This window comes from Dermochelys coriacea, chromosome 15 (assembly GCF_009764565.3).
Source record: "Dermochelys coriacea isolate rDerCor1 chromosome 15, rDerCor1.pri.v4, whole genome shotgun sequence".
Taxonomy (NCBI): domain Eukaryota; kingdom Metazoa; phylum Chordata; order Testudines; family Dermochelyidae; genus Dermochelys; species Dermochelys coriacea.
In genome coordinates this window covers 3,783,095-3,806,969 of record NC_050082.1, presented here as the reverse complement: position 1 = coordinate 3,806,969, position 23,875 = coordinate 3,783,095, and the positions used below count along the sequence as shown (strand labels likewise).

General features: G+C 53.1%; 1 protein-coding gene across 3 annotated transcripts in view; it reads left to right on the top strand.

The window, feature by feature from the left end:
- Positions 1-233: 233 nt before the first annotated feature.
- The window catches only part of POLE (DNA polymerase epsilon, catalytic subunit), a 36,166-nt gene continuing 12,524 nt past the window's right edge, over positions 234-23,875 (top strand). Inside the window, exons 1-26 of one of the 3 annotated variants that reach the window (XM_038373637.2) lie at positions 234-363; positions 447-582; positions 792-872; positions 1,957-2,001; positions 3,084-3,176; positions 3,567-3,721; positions 4,353-4,494; positions 4,879-4,959; positions 5,280-5,387; positions 5,923-6,033; positions 6,278-6,363; positions 7,148-7,267; positions 8,059-8,191; positions 8,866-8,979; positions 9,662-9,874; positions 11,079-11,186; positions 11,657-11,785; positions 12,092-12,194; positions 12,327-12,473; positions 13,318-13,463; positions 14,880-15,028; positions 15,466-15,558; positions 15,803-15,947; positions 16,930-17,087; positions 22,165-22,360; positions 23,566-23,780. In XM_038373637.2, the coding sequence (XP_038229565.1) occupies positions 299-363; positions 447-582; positions 792-872; positions 1,957-2,001; positions 3,084-3,176; positions 3,567-3,721; positions 4,353-4,494; positions 4,879-4,959; positions 5,280-5,387; positions 5,923-6,033; positions 6,278-6,363; positions 7,148-7,267; positions 8,059-8,191; positions 8,866-8,979; positions 9,662-9,874; positions 11,079-11,186; positions 11,657-11,785; positions 12,092-12,194; positions 12,327-12,473; positions 13,318-13,463; positions 14,880-15,028; positions 15,466-15,558; positions 15,803-15,947; positions 16,930-17,087; positions 22,165-22,360; positions 23,566-23,780 (3,272 nt within the window). In that variant the 5' untranslated portion in view covers positions 234-298. The remainder of the gene's footprint in view (positions 364-446; positions 583-791; positions 873-1,956; positions 2,002-3,083; positions 3,177-3,566; positions 3,722-4,352; positions 4,495-4,878; positions 4,960-5,279; positions 5,388-5,922; positions 6,034-6,277; positions 6,364-7,147; positions 7,268-8,058; positions 8,192-8,865; positions 8,980-9,661; positions 9,875-11,078; positions 11,187-11,656; positions 11,786-12,091; positions 12,195-12,326; positions 12,474-13,317; positions 13,464-14,879; positions 15,029-15,465; positions 15,559-15,802; positions 15,948-16,929; positions 17,088-22,164; positions 22,361-23,565; positions 23,781-23,875) is intronic. The other 2 variants (XM_038373638.2, XM_038373639.2) reach the window with 2 other exon arrangements.

Genomic DNA, 23,875 nt, shown 5'->3' with positions numbered 1-23,875 from the left:
CGGGAGTCCGGGCGGGTGGCTCGGGGGCGGGACCAGACCCGCGGGGGGCGGGAGGATCCTTGTCGGCACAGGGTCCGCGTCGCTTGGAGGCGGGCTTGCGGCTCGAGGGCGGGGCCTGCCTGGGGCGGGGCGGGCCGATGGAGAGGGTAGCCTCTCTCCCATTGGCTCTCGGAGGGGCGTGCGCCAGGAGCGCCCTGTGATTGGCCTAGCGTCCGGAGGCGGAGAATGGGCCCGGCGCCCGCGGAGTCGAGGCGGTCTGGTGCGAGCTGGGTGCAGCGCGGGAAATTCTGCCGCCGGGATGGCGCTGAGGAACAGCGGGCGGCGCCGCGCCGAGCCCGCGGGCGGGGACCCCGACGCCGCGCGGTGAGGGGCGCGCGGGGCGGGGGGCGGTCGGCGGCCGGCGGCGCGTCGGGCAGCCCCGGCCTGACGCGCTGCTCTCTCTGCAGGGACGATGGCTCCGGGCTCTCCGCCCTCAAGCGCCTGCAGCGCAGCCAGCGGACCGACCGGATGGACGCGCAGTTCGGGTTCGAGCGGGCCAAGGAGCCGGGGGAGAAGACGGGCTGGCTGATCAACATGCACCCGGTAGGCGGCACCGGGCCCTGCCTCGCGGGACGTGGGTGTCGGGGATCCGGTTGGCCGGGGGGGGGGGGTCACGAGGCCGCACGGGGCCCGCCTGTGGGACAGGCTGGGAGTGGGCGGGGGTCTGGGGCGGGAGGTTGGGTGGGGGCTGCGGGGTTCTTGGGCTCTGCCCTAGGGTGGGGGCTGTGACGTGCTGTCTTCCCCTCTCCCAGGCAGAGATCTTGGACGATGATAAACGCTTGGTGAGCTGTGTGGATTATTACTTCGTCCAGGAGGATGGGAGCAGGTTTAAGGTGAGTCCCTTTAACTGCAGTTCCTTGCAGAGGACGGAGGGGCGGGAGCAGCTGCCGTTGGAGGGCACAGAGCAGTCTGGCTGAATGGTTTGCGGGAAGACTTTGCAGAGCTGTACGCTGGAAACCACTTCCTGACTGACGCTGGAAGGTTAACACCAAAGGGCTGCTCCTCCTTTGGGCACAAGTCACATTGACAAAGAGGGTGCAGAAGGGAGTTGGGTGGCTGCATTAAGGGGTACAAACGCTGCAGGTTGGCCTTGAAGTTCAGTTGACTTTTTCCTGGTTCTCTTTTCATTCCTAAAAGGACATTGTGAGTAACGCTAAGGAAACCGAAAGACAAACTGGGCAAGGTAATATCTCTTATTGGACCAACTGTCCAAAAGATTACCTCATCCGTCTTGTCTTTCTAACATCCTGGGACCAATGGCTACAACGACACCGCATACAACTAAGGAAACTGTCTGATCACCATTCCAGCCTCATGTCTATGCTGCCAGGGGTAGATAGGGGTGGTTGCCTGGAGGTGGGATTGAGACCCATGCATAACATTTGCCTGCATTGCTGTGTATCCAATGCCTCAATCAGAGGCAGGTGAGGATATATGCACAAGGTTTGCTCATAATGGCCAGTGATCGCTGTGGTAGCAGGAGGTCAGTACTGGTCTCATCGTGTGGTGCCTCGCTGCTGCGTGGGTAGGTGTTACTATAGTCTCTTCTGTGTTCTTGCTCAGGAGTTCTGCTTTTCCTAGGCGTCCAGATGCTTTAATTCCTTCTTGATTAGATATTAAAGTGGGCAATTTACTCAGCCATGGAAGTCTGTCTGCACGGGTTGGGGTGGGAAGGGCCCCTGTTGGACTCTGCTCGAGAGCCAGAGATGGGTGGGGAGGGTGTGTGTCCGGACCAAGCTGAACAGTACATGGGAAGGTGTGTGTTAGACTATCATTTGTGCAAGAGAAAGAGAGACCAGAGTGGGGACGTACAGGTCTGTTTGTGTCTTTCACACTAACACATAGCGGGGAATGTGCTAACTATGTGCCTCTCCCCTCCTACCCAGTGCCATGCTGACTGTGTCTGCTCTTTTCCAGGTGGCCCTGTCCTATAAACCCTACTTCTATATTGCAACCCGGAAGGTGGGTATGGACTCCATGGCTGTGGGGCTGGCAAACAGGGCTTCGGGTAAAGTGTGGAGGCAGATGTGGTTATGAATCAGGGATGTGAGTTAGGCAGGTGTGGGGCTGGGACAGCAGCACGTTAACAGCCTGAGAGGGCTTGGCGTGGGGTCCTGGCCGGTGAGACAGAAATCCATGGTTATAGTTGGGCTTGGAGGGATCAGATTTTTATCGGTAAATGCTGATTTTTGCTGAATACCCACAAACCAACGAAAAAATGTTTCCATGGCTAACCATCGAAATTTACAGATAGGTCAAATAAGAAAACTGCTGCTTGAAAAATCATTAGAGTTTGATTTAAGGATGTTTACTTTGTATATTTTGACATGGGATGCTGACAATTTCTGTTTTAACTGTTATAAAGCTTAAACTTAAATTTCAACATCCCGTCATGAAATAATTGGTTGGTCACCTTTGCGTACTTTTCTGCAACTGTGAAAATATAAATTGAAAATGTTTTAAAATGAATATTAATATTCATCAAAATATCGAATTCAGCGCTTGTTGCCATGCTAGTTCTGCTGTCGAGCTGAAAGGAGAAGGGAAGCAACTATACCAAATGTACATGATCTTTCTGATGAGTTTCTGGGGAGAGTTGCTTGTGTTTCTGAATGAGCTTTGGTACCTCAAAGTACCAGCCACCTGGTGCTCTTACTCAGTGAGCCCTTCAGCACCTAATCAGCACCCTTCTTTGGCTTCTGCTCCCAATCCTGTGACTAAATGCACCTTTTGTTCCTGTTCAAGGCCCAGTAAGTGGCTGAGGGTTCACTGTCCTGTCACTCTGCCCCTGTGGAGAACTCACCTGGTTAGCTGCAAAATTGAGGGCTTGGCTGACAGTTCTGGGTTTTACATTTTTAAAAAACAAACAAAACCAAACTCTTCTCCCAGGGTGGAAGAGATTGGTTTCCAGTCAGGCCATTATTCAAGCCCCTGAACACCTAGAGGTCCAGGACACAGCCCCAGGTGAGACAGTATCTGCAAATCTGCTCTGCTTTGATGGGCAGGGCTTTGGCTGCCCTCTTGAAACTCTAGTCTCTGTGCAGGGCTGCGAGCGGGAAGTGTCCTCCTTCCTCTCCAAGAAGTACCAGGGGAAAATCGCAAAGCTGGAAACGGTTCCCAAAGAGGATCTGGACTTGGTGAGTAATTACTCTGCCCCCTACCCTGTTGCTGGCAGGTTGCACAGCTGTAATGGGGGAGGGGTGTACAAGTCTGGGCAGAGTGGGATGCAGGCGGGTCTGTATGCTCTATTCTAGTCCTGTATTATGCGCATACCAGGCATAGGGCCTGGACATTGATCATGGGAAATAATGTTGACTCTTGACAGACACTTTATCTATCTGTCTCCTACCTTTCTCCCCATCCACGCACACCTCGGCCCCTTGTTCTGTGGTCTCTTCTCACCCCCATCTCCCCAACTCTTGCTGTCTTTCTTGGTCCATCTCCTTTCTTAACTGCCTCTCGCTTGCACAGTCTCTCCCCACTATTCTCACTATCTTTTCCTCATTGGCCGGTCTGCCCCTTTGTAGCCAAATCACCTGGTGGGCCTGAAGCGGAACTACATCAAGCTATCTTTCAACACTGTGGAAGACCTGGTGAAGGTGCGGCGGGAAATCTCTCCTGCTGTGAAGAAGAACAGGGAGCGGGACCAGGCGAGTGACACCTACACATCCATGCTGTCCAGGTAGATGTTCTCCTCTTTAGCAATACATCTTGAGGGGTTGGTCCCAGGGCCCAGCAGGATTTCCTTATGTTCTTGTACTGTGCTTAGCAAGGTGTTCCCCATGTGACCCAGACCTACCTCTTCTCTAATCAGGACTGAAAGGGTTTAACTCTAGCTCTGTTTCCTTTGCTCGGTGTTAAGTTTACAGATCCTTATGTCAGCTCCTCTGGATGGGGAGGGAACTCCCTGAGCTGATGATTGCCCTGGTGACCACAGCAAATGTCCCAGTTCTGCTTTGTCCATGCAGATCCCACTCAAAGTGAGCATGAGCCTCATGCATGCAAATCTCTTGCACATGTGGCGCATGTGCACCTTGAGTGTGATCCACACAGACAGATTACCAAAAAGAACCACCGTAACCCTAAGGTAAGTAACTGTTCTTTTCCTTTTCTGAAGCTGGCTGCTGGATTAATAGGGAAGAGTTCCTTCTGGTGACTGCTCTAGCATCTGCTGGTGCTAAACCTCTTAGTGTCCTGTTCAGGTCACACTAACGAGAAACACTGCGGAAGCAGCAGCTATCTTCATTCCCCCGAATCTGAGACCTGTGCATAGACTGATTATTTAAACCCTCCCTCTCCCCTGTGCCTTGCAGTGCTCTAATTGGTGGCAGCCTGACCACAGATGATGAGGGGCCCTCGAAGAAGTCTGTCAACCAGATGGACAACATAGTGGACATGCGGGAGTATGACGTGCCCTACCACATCCGTCTGTCCATCGACCTGAAGATTCATGTGGTGAGTGAAGAAGTCGGTGTGCCAGGAGGGGCTTGTAACTGGGTAGAACATTTGTTCTAGTGTTATGCCCTTGAGGGGCAGAGGTGATGGAAATTCAAGGGTCTCCATGGCAATGAGTCAGTCTCTGTGATGTCGGCAATTACTGTTAGCCCTGTTTCTCAGCGGTGGAAACTGAGGCACAGCAGCTAAATGGCTTGCCCAAGGCCACATCTTTATCCAGTGACAGAATTGGGATCCTTAACGCCCAGCTTCCTGCTCTGGCTGCTTAGCCCGTGCTGCCCTTCTTTCATATGGTGTGTATTAGGTGTCAGTTCAACACCCAGCACATGGTACTGGGAGATGCCATGTTAACGCAGCTCCTCTGATTCTCTCCTGCTGCGACAGGCTCATTGGTACAATGTCCGCTATCGAGGCAGCATGTACCCTCCGGAAATCACCCGCCGAGACGACCTGGTAGAGCGACCGGTGAGTGCTCCGATTAGAGTGGGGCAGTCTGTGCCTCTTCTGCGTGGCTGGTTATTCTCTGCTTGAAGTTGGCTTCCATCAGTGAAATGGTGAGGTTTTCCCAAACATGGTTGGTCTTGTACCACAGGCTTCAAAGGGATCATAGTGCAAGGTTAGAGGATGGGCTTAAGGTAGTGGCTTGGGTTGATAAGGAGGTGATGTGATCAAGCAGTGTTTCTGCCTCACTTCACTCGAACATTATCTCTGCTCGCGCTAGCCTGGAATCACATTGTCTGGATCCAGGCTCCCATGCTGACCTTGATGTGTTGGGTCTTTTTCAGGATCCTGTTGTGCTGGCCTTTGACATTGAAACCACCAAGCTCCCCCTGAAGTTCCCTGATGCAGAGACAGACCAGATCATGATGATCTCCTACATGATTGATGGCCAGGTAACAGTCCAGCCAGGGCTGCTGCTTCCACACACTCCAGTAGCAAAGTCAGGCTGCGAGCCCACTCGTGACTTCAGCCAACTTGTCTCCTTTTTGTCTTATTGCATATTGCTTAGTGTCTATGGAATGGCTCAGGGAGTGAAACTAATATCTACACCAGAGACTTCAGGGTTCCCAAGGGCTTTCCTTTCAGTCTTCTCTTACAAAACCTTGCACTCCTCCCATCTGGGGCTGGGGGGCCCCCTCTTTGGATGAGCAGCAATATCTGGGAGGGTGTGGGAAAAATCCAGGACTCTACAGCATTGTCTCTTCCCAGTCCCCAGCACTGAGCCAGAGTTGAGGCCTCCCAACCTGTCAAGCCTGGTGACCAGACACAGGTCCTTGTCTGGCCAAAACAATCTGATTGCACTGGCTAATGTACCACCAGCATCTTCAGCCCCAAGGACTGGCCAAGCTGGCTCTGTGGAGCTCTCCCCAAGTATACTGCACCTGAGGTGCACGCGTTCACTAACCCTTCTCCTTTGCTGCCTCCTAGGGCTACCTGATCACAAACAGGGAGATCGTCTCTGAGGATATTGAAGATTTTGAGTTTACTCCCAAGCCGGAGTATGAGGGTCCCTTTTGTGTCTTTAACGAGCTGGATGAGGTGAGTAAGTTCTGTTTGGAAGACGAGATTCAAATTGTTACATGTCATCCACTGAGGTCTAGGCAGGCCAGAGAGAGCTGGCTGCTTCCTCTGGGGATTACAATGTGATCATAGTGCCAGTCACAGTACATGAACAGCTTTTGTTTCCTGTGTTTAGTCACGCTAGAACAGATCAGGTTCTGCAAGAAGGAGAGCAGAGGGTAGGTTACGTTATATTCACGTCTCACCTTTCTCTTAAATCCAGGCCCATTTAATCCAGAGGTGGTTTGAGCATGTCCAGGAGACCAAACCCACCATCATGGTCACTTACAATGGGGACTTCTTTGACTGGTAAGGATGGAAGTGGAAACCATAGGGCAGTCCCTATGCTGGGGGCAGGGGGTTCCAGGAGCAGGCACTAGACCATGTGTCCCTCCTTCATTTCCAGGGAGTCATAAGGTGACTGTGCAAGGTTGTTCCAATCCATGTTGAGGATTCAGCCTCCCTCTGTCTTGGAACACCCTCTCTTAAGAGCTTTCTCCATGCTGTGGGATTGATCAAAGCCTGTGGGTCTCAGACCCCAGACTACAGAGTCCTGCAATGTGGGGGAGATGGGGTGCAGAGCTGCGTCTCTCACAGTGGGGAAGCAGCTCCTGTCTTTGAAGCAGTGACCCTGGATGTTCCAATCTAGTCACTTCTGGCTTTCCAAGCCCTGCTCTGCCACCTGCACAACTGCATCTTGTCTCTGGGGTAAATACCACCATGTTTACATGCTGCTGATCCCAAAACTGGTGGGGCAGTGAACAGAGAGGAGATGAAGAAAACTGCAGAGTGACCTGGGGAGAGGAAAGCAGCTGGGGGGCTCTAGCCAGCTTGGGTTAACTGATCATTGAGTTTTGCATCCAGATACAGAATATCACTGAATAGCCGTGCCCATCCTCTGTGTAACACCATGCCAAGGGGACTCTTTGGGTCCAAACTCTGTACTGTAGCCGCAAAGGGAAGGGGGCAGAGAGGAGCTCTGGCTTACATGGTCTATAAAAGAAGCTAGATTTGAAAGCACTTCTCCAGGAGAAGAGGGGTGAAGGTGCCTGTGTTTGTGAACCCTCTGTACTAGCTCAGCCTTCCTCCCCAGGCCCTTTGTGGAAGCCAGAGCAGCAGTGCATGGAATGAATATGTACCAAGAGATTGGATTCCAAAAGGACAGCCAAGGGGAATACAAAGCCTCCCAGTGCATCCACATGGACTGTCTAAGGTACCAGACGCTGCCTCCGTTCTGTGCACCTATGGCTCTGGGTAACGGAGCACTTTTGTAAAGTGCCTGTTCCTAGAGAAGCGTGGACGCTGGCTGGTACGCTTCCCCTCAGGAGACGTTGCTCGCTGGCTTCATGCATAGTGCCTCATTGCATTGGTGGGTCAGTCCGTTATTTGGCTGTTCCATGTCCATTGCTGGGTATGCTAGGGTCTGGGTGGTGCAGCAAGCTAAGGCCTGGACCTGGCAGCTCAGGAGATGTCAGCCAAGCCAGAGCACTAGTAGACAAGTCCCAGAGGGGTTGGTCTCATTGCCTCGCCGGCGGGTGATGACATTCCAGTCTGCAGTCTGAACTTGGGGACCCAGGAGAGGTGGGGGAGGGACATTTGTGTAGCGAGGCAAATCCTCCACAGGGAGCTGTGATGGGAACGAGTGACTTAGTCAGTCCAGTTCCTATGAGATCTGTAGTCTGGAGAGCCACCTTCCTCCTGCAGGCAGTCTCAAGATCACGTCCCCTGCACTCAGTGATTTAATGTAGGCGGGCTGAGGTGTGCTGGGGCTGGGTGGTGGTTTGAGGTAGGAGAGGATGCAGATGAGTAGAATTGAGGGCACTGGCAGAGATGCCCAGCCCTTCCCTGCACTAGGCCTGGCTCCTGGTACCTTGGATGAAGGCCGTGTCCCCTCCCCCCACTTGTCTGAGTTATAAAGTTGCTGCCCATGTGGTTCAGGGTTTCCTGGGGCAGGGTGGCTCATGGCTTCCGTTCACAGGCTGGCACTCTGGTTCCTCTCCTCAGGTGGGTGAAGAGAGACAGTTACCTCCCTGTGGGAAGCCACAACCTGAAAGCAGCAGCCAAAGCAAAGCTGGGCTATGACCCGGTGGAGCTGGACCCTGAAGAGATGTGCCGGATGGCTACAGAAGAGCCTCAGGTACTCTCCGCCCTGCAGCCTCTGGACCCAGTGGTCAGGAGACAGGCCCCGGGAAGCCTGGGGCACTGGTCCACGTCACTGATCATTTGGGCTAGTTCTGGGTGGGGATAAATGCCTAATGCAGTGGGCATGGAAGGAAGCTGGAGGGTCACTTTGGCCTCCTGTATTTCTGGCAGCCTTGGATGGGGTTCCCATGTAATCAGTTGAACCCGCCTGGGGCAGAGGTGAGAGGATCCCTCCTGGTGCTGTCATGTTGATTTCACTAACGGAGGACTTGTCACTCATCTACAGCAGGTGAAGCACTTGGGCCATAGAAGTACTGTGACGGTGCCAAACTTCACTTCCACTAAAGCAGGGGTGAAGGCTCTGTGTACACATGGACAGGGCGGGGCATCAGCTGTGGAGCATTTGTGTGGACAGGAAGCAGTTTCCCCACTCCCAGCACTATGGGACATATGGGCAGTTACATGGCAAGTGGCCCTTTCCCTCGTCCCCTCGGAGCTGAGGGGCCTCTGAGCATACAGCTCGTAGACGGCCTTTACTGTCTGTGACTGCCCGCTGCCCACATCCCCCCCCAGGCTGTAGCATGTGCTGCATGGGGCAGGCGTCGATCTGCTAGTCTCCTGTTCTGAGGTCCACTTGAATTGATCCAGCTCTTTGCTGTTTCCCATCAGACACTGGCCACTTACTCGGTGTCCGACGCTGTTGCTACCTACTACATGTACATGAAGTACGTGCACCCGTTCATCTTCGCCCTGTGCACCATCATTCCCATGGAGCCCGACGAGGTGAGCGCTCAGGAGCCAGAGCCCATGCTCGGCCGGTCAAAGGAGCTGAGTGCTCTGTGCTGGTGGAACGCGGCCATGTTGGCAGAGGGTCCCTGTTGCCAAGGGGCTGAGACATGAGTGGACTTGGTGGGGGCCTATGTCCGTCAATAGTGGCAGCTCCCAGGAACTTCTGCTGGAGTTCTGAGTGCTCAGGACGTCTGCTGATTGGGCTCCCACCAGTGTTACACGGGGCTCTGGACGTTTACCCAGTAGAGGGCACTCTCCTCGGCCACATTATCTCAGGGATCCATGTGGGAGCAGTGCCTGTGTCTGTGCTAGCAATTTTGAGGACATCTCCCCCTGTTGCACTAATACTGGTGATGATGGGAGTGCTGGGAGACGTGGCACAGGCAAGTTCAGGCACCTACCACAGGGCAGCAGTGTCAGTGTTAATGCAACAGCCACAGCTTTCTCCCAGTCACTAGTATAGGTGCAGTCTGCCAGACTCCATGTGTTGTTCGGTCTCCTAAGGGATCCCCTTCCAGGGCAGGGTATTCTCTGCTCCCCACTGTTGCCACAAGCTGGGTTTTGCCAAGCCAAGCACCTTGTCTCACTGACACGTGGTGCTGTGACAGGGCTGGCTCCCCTGGGTTCCTGCATGGCTTGGTCCTGACCCTGAGTGCCCCCATGACTCTCCCTGCAGGTGCTACGGAAAGGCTCAGGGACGCTGTGCGAGGCGCTGCTCATGGTCCAGGCCTATCACGCCAACATCATCTTCCCCAACAAGCAGGAGCAGGAGTTCAACAAGCTCACAGAGGATGGGCATGTGCTAGACTCAGAGACCTACGTCGGGGGCCATGTGGAGGCGCTAGAGTCGGGGGTCTTTCGCAGCGACATCCCCTGCCGCTTTAAAATGGTGTGAGCCTAGGTGTGATCACCCCTCTCCCCATCTCTGGGGTCGGGAGGGGTGTAGAGAGTCTGGAGACTCCTCCCCCTGGCCATTAGTAGTTACTTTCCTTGGTGTTTTCGGTTGTGCTGGGATCCTCTGGCTCTGGGCCCCTGAATCCAGACATGGCTCAGACGGGCAAAAACCTTTCCACAGCTGGAACTAACAACCAACCAAGCCAAAGGGAACGTCAGGATCCAAGACTTCACAGCGTCAGAGAGCATCCTGGAATCAGCCGCCCTTGGCAGAGAAGGCCCCGCCTTCCTCTCTCTCAAGAGCACACACGACCTCCTGCTTCAGCCATGCCTCTCCTTGCTTTGTGTCCATTCCACTCTCAGCTGGGTGCTGCTTTCCACAGCACTCCCTGTGCCCACCCTCCCTTTCCACCTGCAGTCCGGGGTGCATGCCGCTTGCTGTGTGTTTGTTGGGCTTTTAGGCTGTACGATCCTTGGGGACGAGGGTTGGTATAATGTGCTGTGTATGGTTCCAGTGCTATGGAATAGGTCAGCCCAACAATGATCTTTTCTGCCGCAGAAGATAGGGCGGCACGTAGGTTGAATATAAGAGGACCTCCTTGTTAGAGCTGACCCTTGGGTTCTAGGGACAGCAAGGGTGTACTGGGAGCTGACGACTAGGTCAGCTTTGTCCTAAGTCAAACGCTGGGGTGTGTGGATGTGTTCATAATCCTGGGAACATGGCTTTCCGGCTGTGAGAAGCCTCCTGTTTCATGCCAGCTTTGTGGCAGACTGTATGGCAGCTGTAGAGCCTTGTAGGGAAATGCTGCATCTGCCTGGAGGTCTCTGGCTGGATTGGGGTCTAGGATGCACAGTGCCTGCCAAGGGTCTGCTGGTGACCTACACTGTTCGCAATCTGCTTGTGCCCCCATCTCCTTCAGTGCAGTTAGACCCTGGGATGGATTGTCTCTCCTCATCGCAGGCAAATGTATGCCCTTACCACGGGGAGAGAAATGCATCCTCAAGTAAGCTATAGGTCAGTGTGGAGAGTGGCTTGTTGCATGGATGCCTTCCGTTGTCCTGGGCCCATCTAAAGCAGGCAGAAGAACAGGCAGCTCGGTAGGAGTTCGTAGTTGCTTTCCTCCCCAAGGCCAGCAAGGGAGGTTGGGTGAGAGGAGCTGGAGACAGCCTCATAATTACTCATTCTAATGTCCCCCCAGAACCCTGTTGCCTTTGACTTCCTGCTGCAGCGTGTAGAGAAAACTCTCCGGCATGCCATCGAGGAGGAGGAAGGTTTGCCACTGGATCAAGTCACCAACTTCCAGGAGGTAGCTTAGACCTATTCCTGATTTCTGCCTCTGTGGGGGTGACACACAGCTTGGGGCCTGTAGGAGATAGTACGTGACGTTACTCTAGACAAGCCCATCTCTTGTTTATGTGTGTTAGCATCATATAACCGCTTTAGCTATTATTCTTTTCAGCCCTGAGTTCACCTTTTTCCTCCCTCGCCCCCCCTCCCCCATACCTGTGCCTGGCCCCATTTCCGGTGTATTAAATAGTTGACATCAGAAATAGTCTTCTGTGACTGAGGCTAAGGGGAATCTGTGCTGCTGAAGATCAAAATGCAGCCCATTCTAAGCTTCGTGCTCCGTTAGTTCTTATTCCAGGTCCTCGTGCGCTCTGTGGTCACGGGAAGGTTGAGTGAAGCACTTGCCCCTGAGGAGGGAGCCCGTGCTGCATGCTCTGCTCAGTTGCTGATTCACTCCTGTCTGGTTTCTGCCTCTTCCCCTCACCGCAGGTGTGTGATGAAATCAAAGTCAAGCTGAACTGCCTGAAGGACATTCCTAACCGGATTGAGTGTCCCCTCATTTACCATCTGGACGTGGGGGCCATGTACCCCAACATCATCCTTACAAACAGGCTGCAGGTGGGTAGCAGGCAGCCTCCTCCTGAGTTTGCATCCCAGTGGGACAGGGCTCAAAGACCCTGCCTGCTTCCCAGCCAGCGAGAGCTAACTCCCTGCTCAGGAGGAAGTGCGGAAGCAGGGCTGGGTACTGACAGTCGGGCATTTGGCAGGGCCTGCTATAAATATGGCTGCCAGCGGGTCAGAGTAGAGAAGCCTCTGAGGAGGCAGAGCTCTGAACCCAGTTGCTAGAGGCCTGGGGTTAGAGCCAGGTTCTCTGATATTTTTTTTTTTTTTCCCTCTCCCCTCTCTCTCTCTCTCTCTCTCCAGCCCTCGGCGATGGTGGACGAGGCCACATGCGCTGCCTGTGACTTTAACAAGCCAGGTGCCAATTGCCAGCGCCGGATGACCTGGCAGTGGAGAGGGGAATTTAGTGAGTGTTGCTCTGCTGCTTGCAGAAGTTCTTTTGCTGCGCTACACTGCGGGGAGACCCTGGAGCCTGGCCTAGGAACAGTCCTGCCCTGACTCCTGCTCAGACATGCTCATGGCTGTCCTTCCCTTGCAGTGCCCGCGAGCCGCAGCGAGTACCACCGCATCCAGCAGCAGCTGGAGTCAGAGAAGCTGCCCCCTCTCTACCCGGACGGCCCGCCCCGTGCTTTTCATGAGCTGTCCCGCGAGGAACAGGCCAAGTTTGAGAAGAAGCGACTGGCGGGTGAGAACTAGCTTAAAATGACACGAACTCTGAGCGCGTGGCACCTTGTGGTTCAGTTTGCTCGATCGGGGTGCTGAAGGGTCGCTTCTCCTAAAGATATTTCTCCAGATTAGCTTCCCCTCTTTGCCTAGTCCATGCTGGTACAATCTGTGGGCTCTAAGGGATAACCCACTGCCAGCTTGTAATGGCACTATAATTTAGACACTGGCTACACAGGCACAACTGGCTTTCTCCCTTCCATCTGTCATCATACACCCTTCTCTGTCCATGTGCTGAGTGTTCTTGTAACCAGCTGCTTCTTCCTAGCTGCTGAAGTTGGAGTTGCTTTGCGTGCCAGAGCAGACCATGTCTGCTGTCAGCAGGCTGTTTTGCCGGCTCTCTTCTGAGGGTCCCCATTGGGGCTGGGCAGTGAGTTTCTAGCCCTTTGGGTTGTGAAGAAAACCCTCCAAGGCTCCCTGCTGTAGTCTGTGGACAGCGCTCTGGATTCTGTCTGAGACATGATCAGCTGCATTCATCTGTGAGTTTTAACTCTGAAACCTAATGATGAATAGCAATGTCAACACCATGAGTGTTTTTACTGCTCGTGAAGCACTGTTTAGCAGACCCATCCCCCTTTTCCGGGGCTGTAGGCCGAGCCTGGGTTTGAGAGGAGCGTGAGGTGAGCACCATCCCTGTTTTTGTATGCCCCCCATCCTGACCCCTGTGTTGGCAGGTGCTGTTTCTCTCTGCTGTTATGGCCTGCCCCATGCTGCCGCCATCCTCCTGTGCCCACCGGTCGGGGTGAGCCGCCCCTGTGGGCGTGCTGGTCTCTGGCTAAGCTGCCTCTATTGTCTCTCTGGCACAGATTACTGCCGCAAGGCCTATAAGAAGCTGCATGTCACCAAGGTGGAGGAGCGCGTCACCACCATCTGCCAGCGGGAGAACTCGTTCTATGTGGACACCGTGCGAGCCTTCCGAGACCGTCGCTACGAGTTCAAGGGGCTGCACAAGGTGTGGCGGTCGGATCCCTCTGTCCTGGGTGTCACTGGGGTAGCCACGAGTTCCCTTTTCCTGGAAGAGCAGATCTCTGCTTCCAGAAGCTGCTAGGCTGTTTGTTCGTCCAGGGTTGGCTGTTCGCCTCACTGAGCATGAGCAGCTGTGCTCAGGAGCTCTGAGGCCAGCTTGCTGAATCGGACCCAGGCTTAGAACAGAGACGGGTCCCTCCATGTAGTACTTCCGGGAGGGCTGAGGGGACACGCCTGGGTCTCACCACTGATCCGTCTCACTCAGTAAGCAGCAGCTGTGAGGCATGAACAGCTCCAAGACCCAATCCCTTGCTACACCAGTGAGCTGAGTGGCGGCATGTTTAGTTCAATCGGGATTCAGCCAACCCTGCATCCAGGCATCCTGTTTCCTTGCTCTGGGTTCAGTTTGGGGCAGCACGTTTAAATGAGACAGCCATGAGGTGAGAGGATTGCAGACTAGAGACAGGCTGGGAGGGGAAGGCTGAGAGCTGGGTGTGGGAGAGGGGGACCCCCTAAGCATACAGATTGCTCTAAAGGGGACAGGGATCTGCTCCCCTCTTCCCTGGAGGCAGGGAAATGCTGCAACAGAGCAAAACAGCAAGAGGAATTTTACTGTAGGCACTGGGGTGAGCTGGCTGTGGAGTCCCAGCTACTGGAGATGGGAGCTGGGCTGTGGGTGCTCATCGAAGGAAATGGCACAGAGATAGGCTTTGATTCCCAGTTCCCATCGATTGGTTTTATTCCCTTTGCTGAGCTGTATGGTGCGTAAGACTCTGCAGCCTCTCACTTCCGGGCCCAGAGAGCTGCAGGTCAGCTGTCCGCCTCTTGTGATATCACGCTCCTGTCCCAACGCCAGTCGGGCCCTCCTGCAGAGGGCGGTTGGGACCGGATGTTCCTAATGCATGTAGGGAAAAACAAAAGACCCTTGAGTCTGTCTCCAAAAGGGCTCAGCAAAGGCCCAAACCATCTTTTGCTTTGCAGCTTATCTTTAGTAATTGCCTCAGTCCTGCCCCCAGCTCAGGGGTGGGCTAGAAGGCCTGCCCAACCCATATGGCTCTGCTGTTGGATTTTATCCCGTCTCCTCCCACCTTTGCACAGATGCCAGCAAACTGCAATGAGATGGGGGCAGAGCTGATCGAAGGCAGCTCGGCTGCTGTTGTGTGGTGTCTGCGAGGAGCGCATCCTTCAGAGCTGAGAGTGAAGCAGGAAAGCTCCTCTCCATCTAGCATAAGATCTTGTTCCCTAGGTCCCGGTGAAAGGAATGTAGAGTCTAGGCAAATGATCCTGGAGCACCCATGCCGTACTGGGGGCTGTTATCTTGGGGAATAACTGGATGCTGCTAATATCTGTAGTGGCTGGGTGGGAGCATTCTGACCCGTGCGTGGTGCGCGCGCTCTCTCAGGTGTGGAAGAAGAAGCTGTCTGCGGCCACAGAGATGGGAGACGCCACCGAAGTGAAGCGCTGCAAGAACATGGAGATCCTGTATGACTCCCTACAGCTGGCGCATAAGTGTATCCTCAACTCCTTCTACGGCTACGTAATGCGCAAAGGGTGGGTGCTGCCTGCAGCCCTCTGAGGGGAGCTAGACACATGCTCCTCCCTGCCAGACCCCTGCTGGGAGATGCTTTGGGAGGGAGGGGTCACTCCAGTGATTCTGCCCCCTCCTTCCCCAGCTTCTCATTGGTTTTCAAGCCTGTGAGTGCTCCCTGTACCACTCCCTTTACTGCTGCTGTTATGGCAGCACCTAGAAGCCAACCCGGAGCAAGACCCCTTGTTCTGGGCCCTAAACAACCAAAAATACATTCCCCGCCTCAAAGAGCTTACAGCCTAACCAGACAAGTCACAGGAGGGGAACGGGATACAACCACTGGGCGTCACTCTCTTGCTCTTCGACCTTCCCTTCTGGTGCTCCTTGCCATGCCCTTTTCCCAAAGGTTGGCATGAGCTCACTGTCAGCTCTTGTTCATACCTGGCCCTCTCTCCACCAGGGCCCGCTGGTACTCCATGGAGATGGCTGGGATTGTCTGCTTCACTGGAGCAAACATCATCACCCAGGCCAGGGAGCTGATCGAGCAGATAGGGTAAGTGCCGGAGGGGTTAATGACCATGGGGCAGGGGCCTGTGGGAGGATTGGGGGAGAGGCCTTGGCTGCAGGACCATACCGGTGGGACACATGACATGAGGGCTTGTGAATCACAGCCAAGATGTGGGTTACAAAGGCTCTGCCACCTGCAGGTTCTTCCATCCAGCTGCCCATGTTAACTGGGCATGCTCTGCAGAAAGGCCCTGCCCTTCTCTCTGCCAAGCTGTGCTCTCCCTTCCTAGGAGGCCGCTGGAGCTGGACACAGACGGAATCTGGTGTGTCCTTCCCAACAGCTTCCCAGAAAACTTTGTCATCAAATCGACCAATGCGAAGAAACCGAAGGTGACAGTCTCCTATCCTGGTGCCATGCTGAATATCCTGGTGAAGGTAAATCCAGCCCCAGCGTAGACCAGCTGGGAGGGAGTGGAGAGGGAAGGACAGGAGAGGAGGACTCCAGCGGACCTGCTCTCCCAAAGGGGAGAGTGGTCTTGGCCTTCACCCACGCATGGAGCCAGTGAAGGCTGCTCTGCCTTTGTTGAGAATTACAGGTGTCGGGGGCCACCTGTAGGGCAGCTTCTGTTCCAGTACTCTCTCACCACGAATGAACAGGCCCTTGGAGCTTCACTTGCTGCTTGCCCAATGCCAACCTGTGGAATCACTAGCACAAGCCTGGCACCTTGAGGGTGGGGGAGAGTGTCCCAGAAACCTGCAGCACAGTGCAGATGCCAGCTATAGAGAGCAAGAGCCCAGGATTTGTGTGTGCACACGCTCTCTTCAGTCTGTGCACGCTGGCTAAATGGCACTATGACCCCAGGGACCCATGCAATGCCTCTTGCCTGGCTTTGGACCTTCAGAGACTGGAGTGCAGCATGCTGACCTCTGCTCCTCGCTCTAACACAACAGGGGGCTGAAGCTGCCTACACCCCATTACCGCCTCGCTAAAGCCTCTGTCAGGATAGTTCTCCGTCACCCTCTCCTCCTCTGGTCCAAACCCAGCGCACCCTGCTCCTCTGTCCAGCCTACCCTATGCCAGTCCCCCACTGGCTGGAATCAGAGTGAGGTGCTTTGTAAAGCTTTTATTTTGTGTCCTGCTGAAGTGCAGACCAGGAGGCAAGACTCAGGCATCTCAGCTGGCTGGCACCACCCTAGGGTCGTGGGAGTGTGGCTTGTCCTGTGGGGTGCCAGGCTGGTGCCCATTACCCTGTGAAGGAGCAGGGAGTGTTTGCTGTCCTTCCCTGCTCGTTTGTGGGAGCAGCGGGTCCTTGGGCGTCACTCCAGGTGGGTGTGTTGGGAGAACGTCCCCCTTTTTGCCCTGCGGATTGCCCGGCCAGCAGTGCAATGAAGTGGTCCCACGATGCTGTGTTTATAGGAAGGCTTCACAAATGATCAGTACCAGGAGCTTGTGGACCCGGCTATGCTCACCTACGTTACCCGCTCAGAGAACAGCATCTTCTTTGAAGTGGACGGGCCGTACCTCGCCATGATCCTCCCAGCCTCCAAGGAGGAGGGCAAGAAACTGAAGAAACGGTGAGTGTCACTTTACTCAGAGGGAAGGAGGGAGGTGGGCAGGTTGGCTGTTCATGCTCCCCTTCAGTCTGATAGGGGCATGAGGCAAGCCAGACTCTGCTTCCTTACTTGCTCAGCACTGCACAGAACTCATGAAGTGCAACAGTCCAGATTCCAGCTGCAATGTGAACAAGGCTGAAGTGCACCCCAGGGCTGAACTGACTTCACCAGCAGTAAAGTGGGGTGAGCCTGGCCTAGGGAGCACCTTCTATTGTTAACTCTGGTTCACTGCCAGGAAGGTGTGAAACATGCTGGTAGGCCAGAAGAGTGCCTAGCATTGCTAGGGTAGCCTTAGCTCTTACGTTTGCTGGCAGAGATTTTAACTGGGCAGACTCCATGTTACATCAACAGAATCTTTTGAGTTATGTTGGACCCAATGCTCCCTTGACTTGCAGTCCAAGCAACCCCATTGAAAACCTGGGAGTATAGGAATGGCCAGATGGACTTAGACCAGTGAGCCATCTAGTCCAGTGTCCTTTAGAGGACAGAGCAAGGAAACTCACGCTGGGCAGCTATGAAATATTCCTTCCCAGTGAGAGCTTGGCTCATAGCCTTTGGCATGAGGGCTTAGATCCCTTCCAATTCCCTACAACTGCTGTTCTCCTGAGCCACACAAATATCTGATCATTGTTTGAATCCCACTAGCCTTCTAGCCCCAGGAATGTGCTGTGGCAGTTCTTCTCCTGGATTTCCCGTCTGTCAGCTCAGCAGCAACGACAGGGCCCAAATGAGGTCTTTCCACCACTTTGTCTTGTACCAGCTTCATGGCATTGGTGATCTTTAATTGTCTCTGTTCTGTGTCTGTGTCTGTCTATATCCAATGCATCCTTGGTCTTTCTCTGTTTCTGGTTCCTTGCGCTCTGGTACATATCCCCATGTGTGGTATCCTTCTTGAAGTGTCCAAACCATCATCATCATCTTTCTTGAATCTTCTGTAACAGCATTATTTCTTGCCCTAACCATTTTCTTCTCTTCATTTGTTTTGTTTTCTGCAGTCTTCTCTTTTCCCCTCAGCCAGTTCATTTCTGCAGTCAAAAGCTTTTGTTCATTGGCTTTTCTCATACTCCAGCAGTATTGGCATAAGGGTGCCTCAGATACGCTGGCTTCTGCTTTTATTAAAATGTCTTTACCTTTCTGCAAGATCTAGAGTTTTCCCAATGTGGTAACAGCTAGACACAGTCTTCTTTTTATGTTATCTTCTCAAATCCCATTTTTCAATACTAGTCTTTTAAGGAACACAGTTTGTTCTGGTTCTCTCTCAGAGTTTGATTTTTACCTCTTTCTTTTGTCTTCCAGTTGCCATAGTATTTGTCTTCTCCATGCTGCTCTTCAGTCCAAATGTTCTGCTGTCCCAGTTAACCTCATCACTTATTCTCTATAAATCCTAGGTCAATGCTGTGAATCAGAAACATCTGCTAATTGAAGGCTATGCACTGTCCTACCACATAACATGACTCCTCTCATTTCATCTGTCAGTGCTACAGCCATGACTGCTTCCAGGACCAAGATCTGATGTGAGCATCTATCCTTGTCTCACGTCTACGGTTGCTCTGCACCATTCCATTTGCTGCTTTTCTGCTCCCACCACACTCAGAAACTTGCTGTGGACGTTTGCTCCATTCTTCATGGATGCCATATGTTCTCATAGCTTGCCATAACCCTCTCTGCCAAATGCAATCAAAAGACACTGAAGTTTGTTGTAACAGGTTTGGTTGTGTTCTATGTGCTTCTCTGATATCTGGCTCATCACAAATAACTGATCTGTTGTGCTTCATTCTGGTTGAAATCCCGCCCATTTCTCTGCAAGCACTGCTTCCATAGACGGCTTCATTCTCGTCTGCAATGCGTTGGGGAATGCTTTCCTGGCACGCTCAATGAGCTGATTCTTCTGTCATTGCTGCACTGACTCTTCTTTTTTTTTATATATCAGTCCTATTATTGCTTCTCCCCGTTCACTTGGCACTTGCTATGTGTAGATATGTACCTGGCTTGTGCCTCGCCTTCACCATGTGTTCCTTGCCTGCTTATAGCGATGTGACGAAGTGAGACTGTTCTTAATGTTTCCTCTGAATACTGTAGGGGTGCCTCAGTTTCCCCTATGCATTTCTTAAGTTTCTAGGTAGTGGATAAGAGGGTGTAATTGTAGAAGAGCAAAGGGCCAGTGTACATAAATGGCCAACACTCTTTGGCAACTGGTGGCCTGGGCCCTTCCCCTCCTGCAAGGAGATAGCTAAAGGGTTGGAGAACAAAAGAATCAGGTGACCTCCTGGCCCAGGAAAGGGACAAAATCCAGAGGAGGAAGGGTGGAGAGAGGGAGAGTCAGTTTGGGGGCTGGTTGGGGATGTGGAGTGAAGTGCAGATATAGTTGTCTGGCTCACTGCCCCTCAAAATGGACCCGGCTGAGGGGTCCTGTTCTCTGTACCTATAAGCTCTGTTTTAGACCATGTTCCTGTCATCTAATAAACCTTCTGTTTTACTGGCTGACTAAGAGTCACGTCTGACTGCAAAGTTGGAGTGCAGGACCCTCTGGCTTCCCCAGGATCCTGCCTGGGCAGACTCGCTGTGGGAAGCACACGGAGGGGCAGAGGATGCTGAATGCTCCAAGGTCAGACCCAGGAAGGTGGAGGCTGTGTGAGCTTCTTGCTTTGAAATCAGTCTGCTCACAGAAAGGAGACTTCCCCAGAGTCCTGACTGGCTTCGTAGGGAGCAGTTCCAAGGCATCGCCTGGGGACTCCGTGACTCTGCTGGGGACTCAGCAGCTCTGAGCTTACGTCAGCACCTTTTTCGTTTTCAAGTTCTTTTGCTACTTCTAAGAATTCCAGCATCTGTTCTCCCTGGTTTGTGCTGAGAAGCTTCTCCAGGATGGTTTCCCCCACGTGTTCTGCACTTGGTACAGCTTTTCAGAGTATTCTTTCCATTGCTTAGTCTTTGCTTATTCACCCCCAGTTATTATTCCTCACTGCCGACATCTTCATCTCATCTGTTCCCCTATATTGCTAATTTCTTTTATATTGAAATATAACGCCTGTCACATTTCTCTGTGGATTCTTCTGCTTTCTTACATTGTTCTCTTATCCGATGAAGTGAGCTGTAGCTCACAAAAGCTTATGCTCAAATAAATTTGTTAGTCTCTAAGATGCCACAACTACTCCTTTTCTTTTTTCTCTTATCCAGTTGCTTCCTGTTTTGTGTCTCTGGTCAGCCGACTGTATTTGGTTCTTAAACGTACATCATCCTTTTTGTTCTCCTTTAGCTGCCTTTGCTTGTCGCTGTATTGCAGCACTTCATCTGCTATCTGCCTTATTTCCTCTCTTTGGCCTTGCAGTCCAACACTTACTCACCCACTCTCATAATCCCTTTTTGTACACGGTTCCCACGTTTCTTCAACATTCATTTCTTCTTTTAGCAGAGACATGATGTTTTTCCACGTGGCGTATTTTTTAGTCTGTCCTGATATCCAGCTCTTTCAGTTTGTCTGCATCATGGATCTTGGTTTTTGGCACTTTTTAGATTTCTCTCAGCCTCAACCTCGTGGATGCCAGGAGTAATTTATGATCTGATTTGATAACAGCTTCAGATGATCTCCACACTTGATTTATATCTGCAATTCACAAGTACAAAGTCGTTCATGTGCTTCGTTTGCCCCTCAGGTGATATCCATGTCCACTTCCTCTGCCACTTTCTTTGTTGAAATAGTGTGTTCACTGTCACCAGGCTGTTACTTAGGCTAATAAATTTCTGCCTTTCTCTTCTGTTTTCTTCATCTACATCTGCCTATTGCTCCAGCCCAGGAATTCCTATTTTTGCTCTAAAATTTTTTGAAACTCCTTGTAATGTTTTCTGTAGATCTTTATAAAATTTGTCAATTTCTTCCTTGGGCACTGCTGAGGTTGGTGCATATTTGTACTGTTGTAACTGCTCAGATATGATTCTGAATCTCATCTTCAGTGTACAAGGAGATAGCAAGCTAAATGCTGTAAGAACCTGGCTTGCCTTCAGCTTCAGCAGCAATGCAACTCCGTCCTGTTGCCCGCCATCTTCTTTTCCCACTGGGGATCTCCCATTTGCATCACAGTACAATTCTCCTTTTGCCTTCCCATCTCATTTCATAGTCAGGGAATCCAGTCAGGGGCCTGCCAATGCCTATTAAATGGAAGGGTCATCTCCTTGCTCAACCCCATTCAGTTCCTGTTCGCAGGTAACTTGCTGCAGGATGGGGGCAGATGCAGTTGCTGATCTGGGTGGGCACCTTGGCCTCTCACACGTTGAACCAATTGCTGCCCAGAGGTCCTGCCAACATGTTCCATAGTCACATGGATGGCGAATGGCCTTCCATAATTCTTTGCATTCACGCTCCCCTGGAGGCCCCGGTGTGGGACTGACCCTCCTTTGGCATCTCCAGAGTGATGTGGATATTCACGTGGACCTTGGCTCCATGTGCCCAGCTTGCTTGGAGAGCATGGCCCTGGGAGGCTCGAGCTGGTTTGTGTGCACCCATGTGCACTGGTGATTACTAGGGCAGGGGATGCGAACTGCAGAGAGAGCCAGGGCTTGTGGTTGGAGGGATGTGTCCTTATAACAAGTGATGCTACAGCATCTCTCCTCTCTGATTACGCTATCAGCTTCCTCTGCCCCTTCACAAGCAAGCAGCTTCCTCATCCTCCGCTGGGAAGCTCTCCAGAACTCTGCCCTGCTTTTCTCACTCCCGTCCTGCGCCATCCGCTTCTCCCTGCTTCCTAGACGAGGAGCAGTGCCCCATTCAGTATCCACCCCCTGCCTGTTCTGTCCCACACACAACTTCTGGCGGCCCTCCCTTGCCTGGAGCATTCCGGGAGCTCCGTGGAGCAGGGCTCTGATATCCCTCAGCGCTTTGACTTTTAGCTGTGTGAATTTGGGTTTATTTTCTAGCACCACAATCCTTGACCAGGCTGGCAATGCGGCTGGGGGTATCCAAGAGCACAGCAAGGCCCATCTCTACTGGCAGGGAAAGGACATGCCATGGAATGCTGGGCAGTCTCTCACAAGCTCCGTTTCCCAGGTACGCAGTGTTCAACGAGGACGGGTCCCTGGCTGAGCTGAAGGGGTTTGAAGTGAAGCGGCGTGGGGAGCTGCAGCTGGTTAAGATCTTCCAGTCGTCCGTGTTCGAGGCCTTCCTGAAGGGCACCACACTGGAGGAGGTCTATGCCTCTGTGGCCAAGGTGGCTGACTACTGGCTCGATGTGCTTTACAGCAAGGTGAGCGCCCAGCCTCTTGCTTCTCTGTGCTGTAACATGGGCCCTGGAGGGGAGATGGGCGCAACCCCCTGGATGGGAGGACAAGGGGTGCACAGGTGCCCTGCCACCAGGAGCTAAAGGAGAGCAGCAAGGGAAGGACAGACGTTCTCTCCAGCGACCTGCTTGTCCCCTTGTTTCCCCAAGGGCCATTCCGGCTCTATGGCTTTGGTTCTGTCTGCTGCTCCTGACGTCAGAGGAGGAGAACAGGACCTGCCGTTGGGCTGTGTTTGCGGCACTCCCTTGGCTGCTGTTGTCCATGTTGGGCTAATATTTGCCCTTCTTCTTCAGCAGCTCCCATCCCGGGATGAGTCTAGCCCCTGGCCCAGAGGTGGGTCACGAAGTCATTCCCATCCAATGCTCTTAGTCATTCCCCAGCTATCGATCTCAAAGACATATAGCAAGACAGAGCCAGGAGACTGGGTTCCCCTCCCCACATCCTGCAGGGAGGTCAGAACTGGTGTTTGACACAGGCTGTTGTCAGGGAAGTGGTGGCGTCAGACTGGGCGTCCTGAGCTCCACCCATGGAGGAGAAGGAAGGCCTGATCGAACACGCCCAGCCTTGGCCAGCCCCATAAGAGACATTACTGAAGGATGGAATCAGGTGGTTAAGTAGACATCTCTTCGTAGCCGCTCTGATTCTTCTGCGTGTTCTCCCAGTAGGGCAGTGCTGCTCAGCTCTCACTGGGTTCATTTCAAGGTGACCCTCGCAGGGTAGGACGTGGCCATGAGGGCTCTGTGAAGTCTGGCCACCTTCCCTGGGTCAGAATCGGAGAGCGCTGACATAGACAAAGCCAAGAAATTGGGGAGAGTGGGTAACCCTAGGAAGCAAATGGGGGTGCAGAATCCCCAAGTGACACTTGGGAGCTTCCAATGGCCGCTCTCATGCCTGATCAAGATGATAAAATGCCCCTAAATTGCCATAACATGACAATGTAGAACAGGGTTGTCCCCAGACACACACACACCTGCCCCTTCCAGTGAGGCAAGCTGTAGTCAGTGTGTTCTCGGTATACCTTAGATTTTAAGATCCTTGGCAGAGAGCAGGTTGCACAGAGCGTCTCGTATAGTCCCTCCTCCTCCCCCCCAACCTCCCCCATAGAGGACCGTATGCTCCTGCAGCACTAATTAATAGCAACAGGGTTCCCACAGACACTCTCTCCCCTCAGGCTGCCAACATGCCGGACTCAGAGTTATTTGAGCTGATTTCCGAGAACCGCTCCATGTCCCGCAAGCTGGAGGATTACGGGGAGCAGAAATCCACCTCCATCAGCACGGCCAAGCGCTTGGCCGAGTTCCTGGGGGATCAGATGGTGAAGGATGCTGGGCTAAGCTGTCGATTCATCATTTCCAAGAAACCGGAAGGGTCACCAGTCACTGAGAGGTAAATCTGCTTTGAGAGGCACTGGGGCCCACCACAGAGGGCGCAGACCATAATGAAGGCATGGGGGTAAGATGGACCCTGCACCTGCCTGCTGC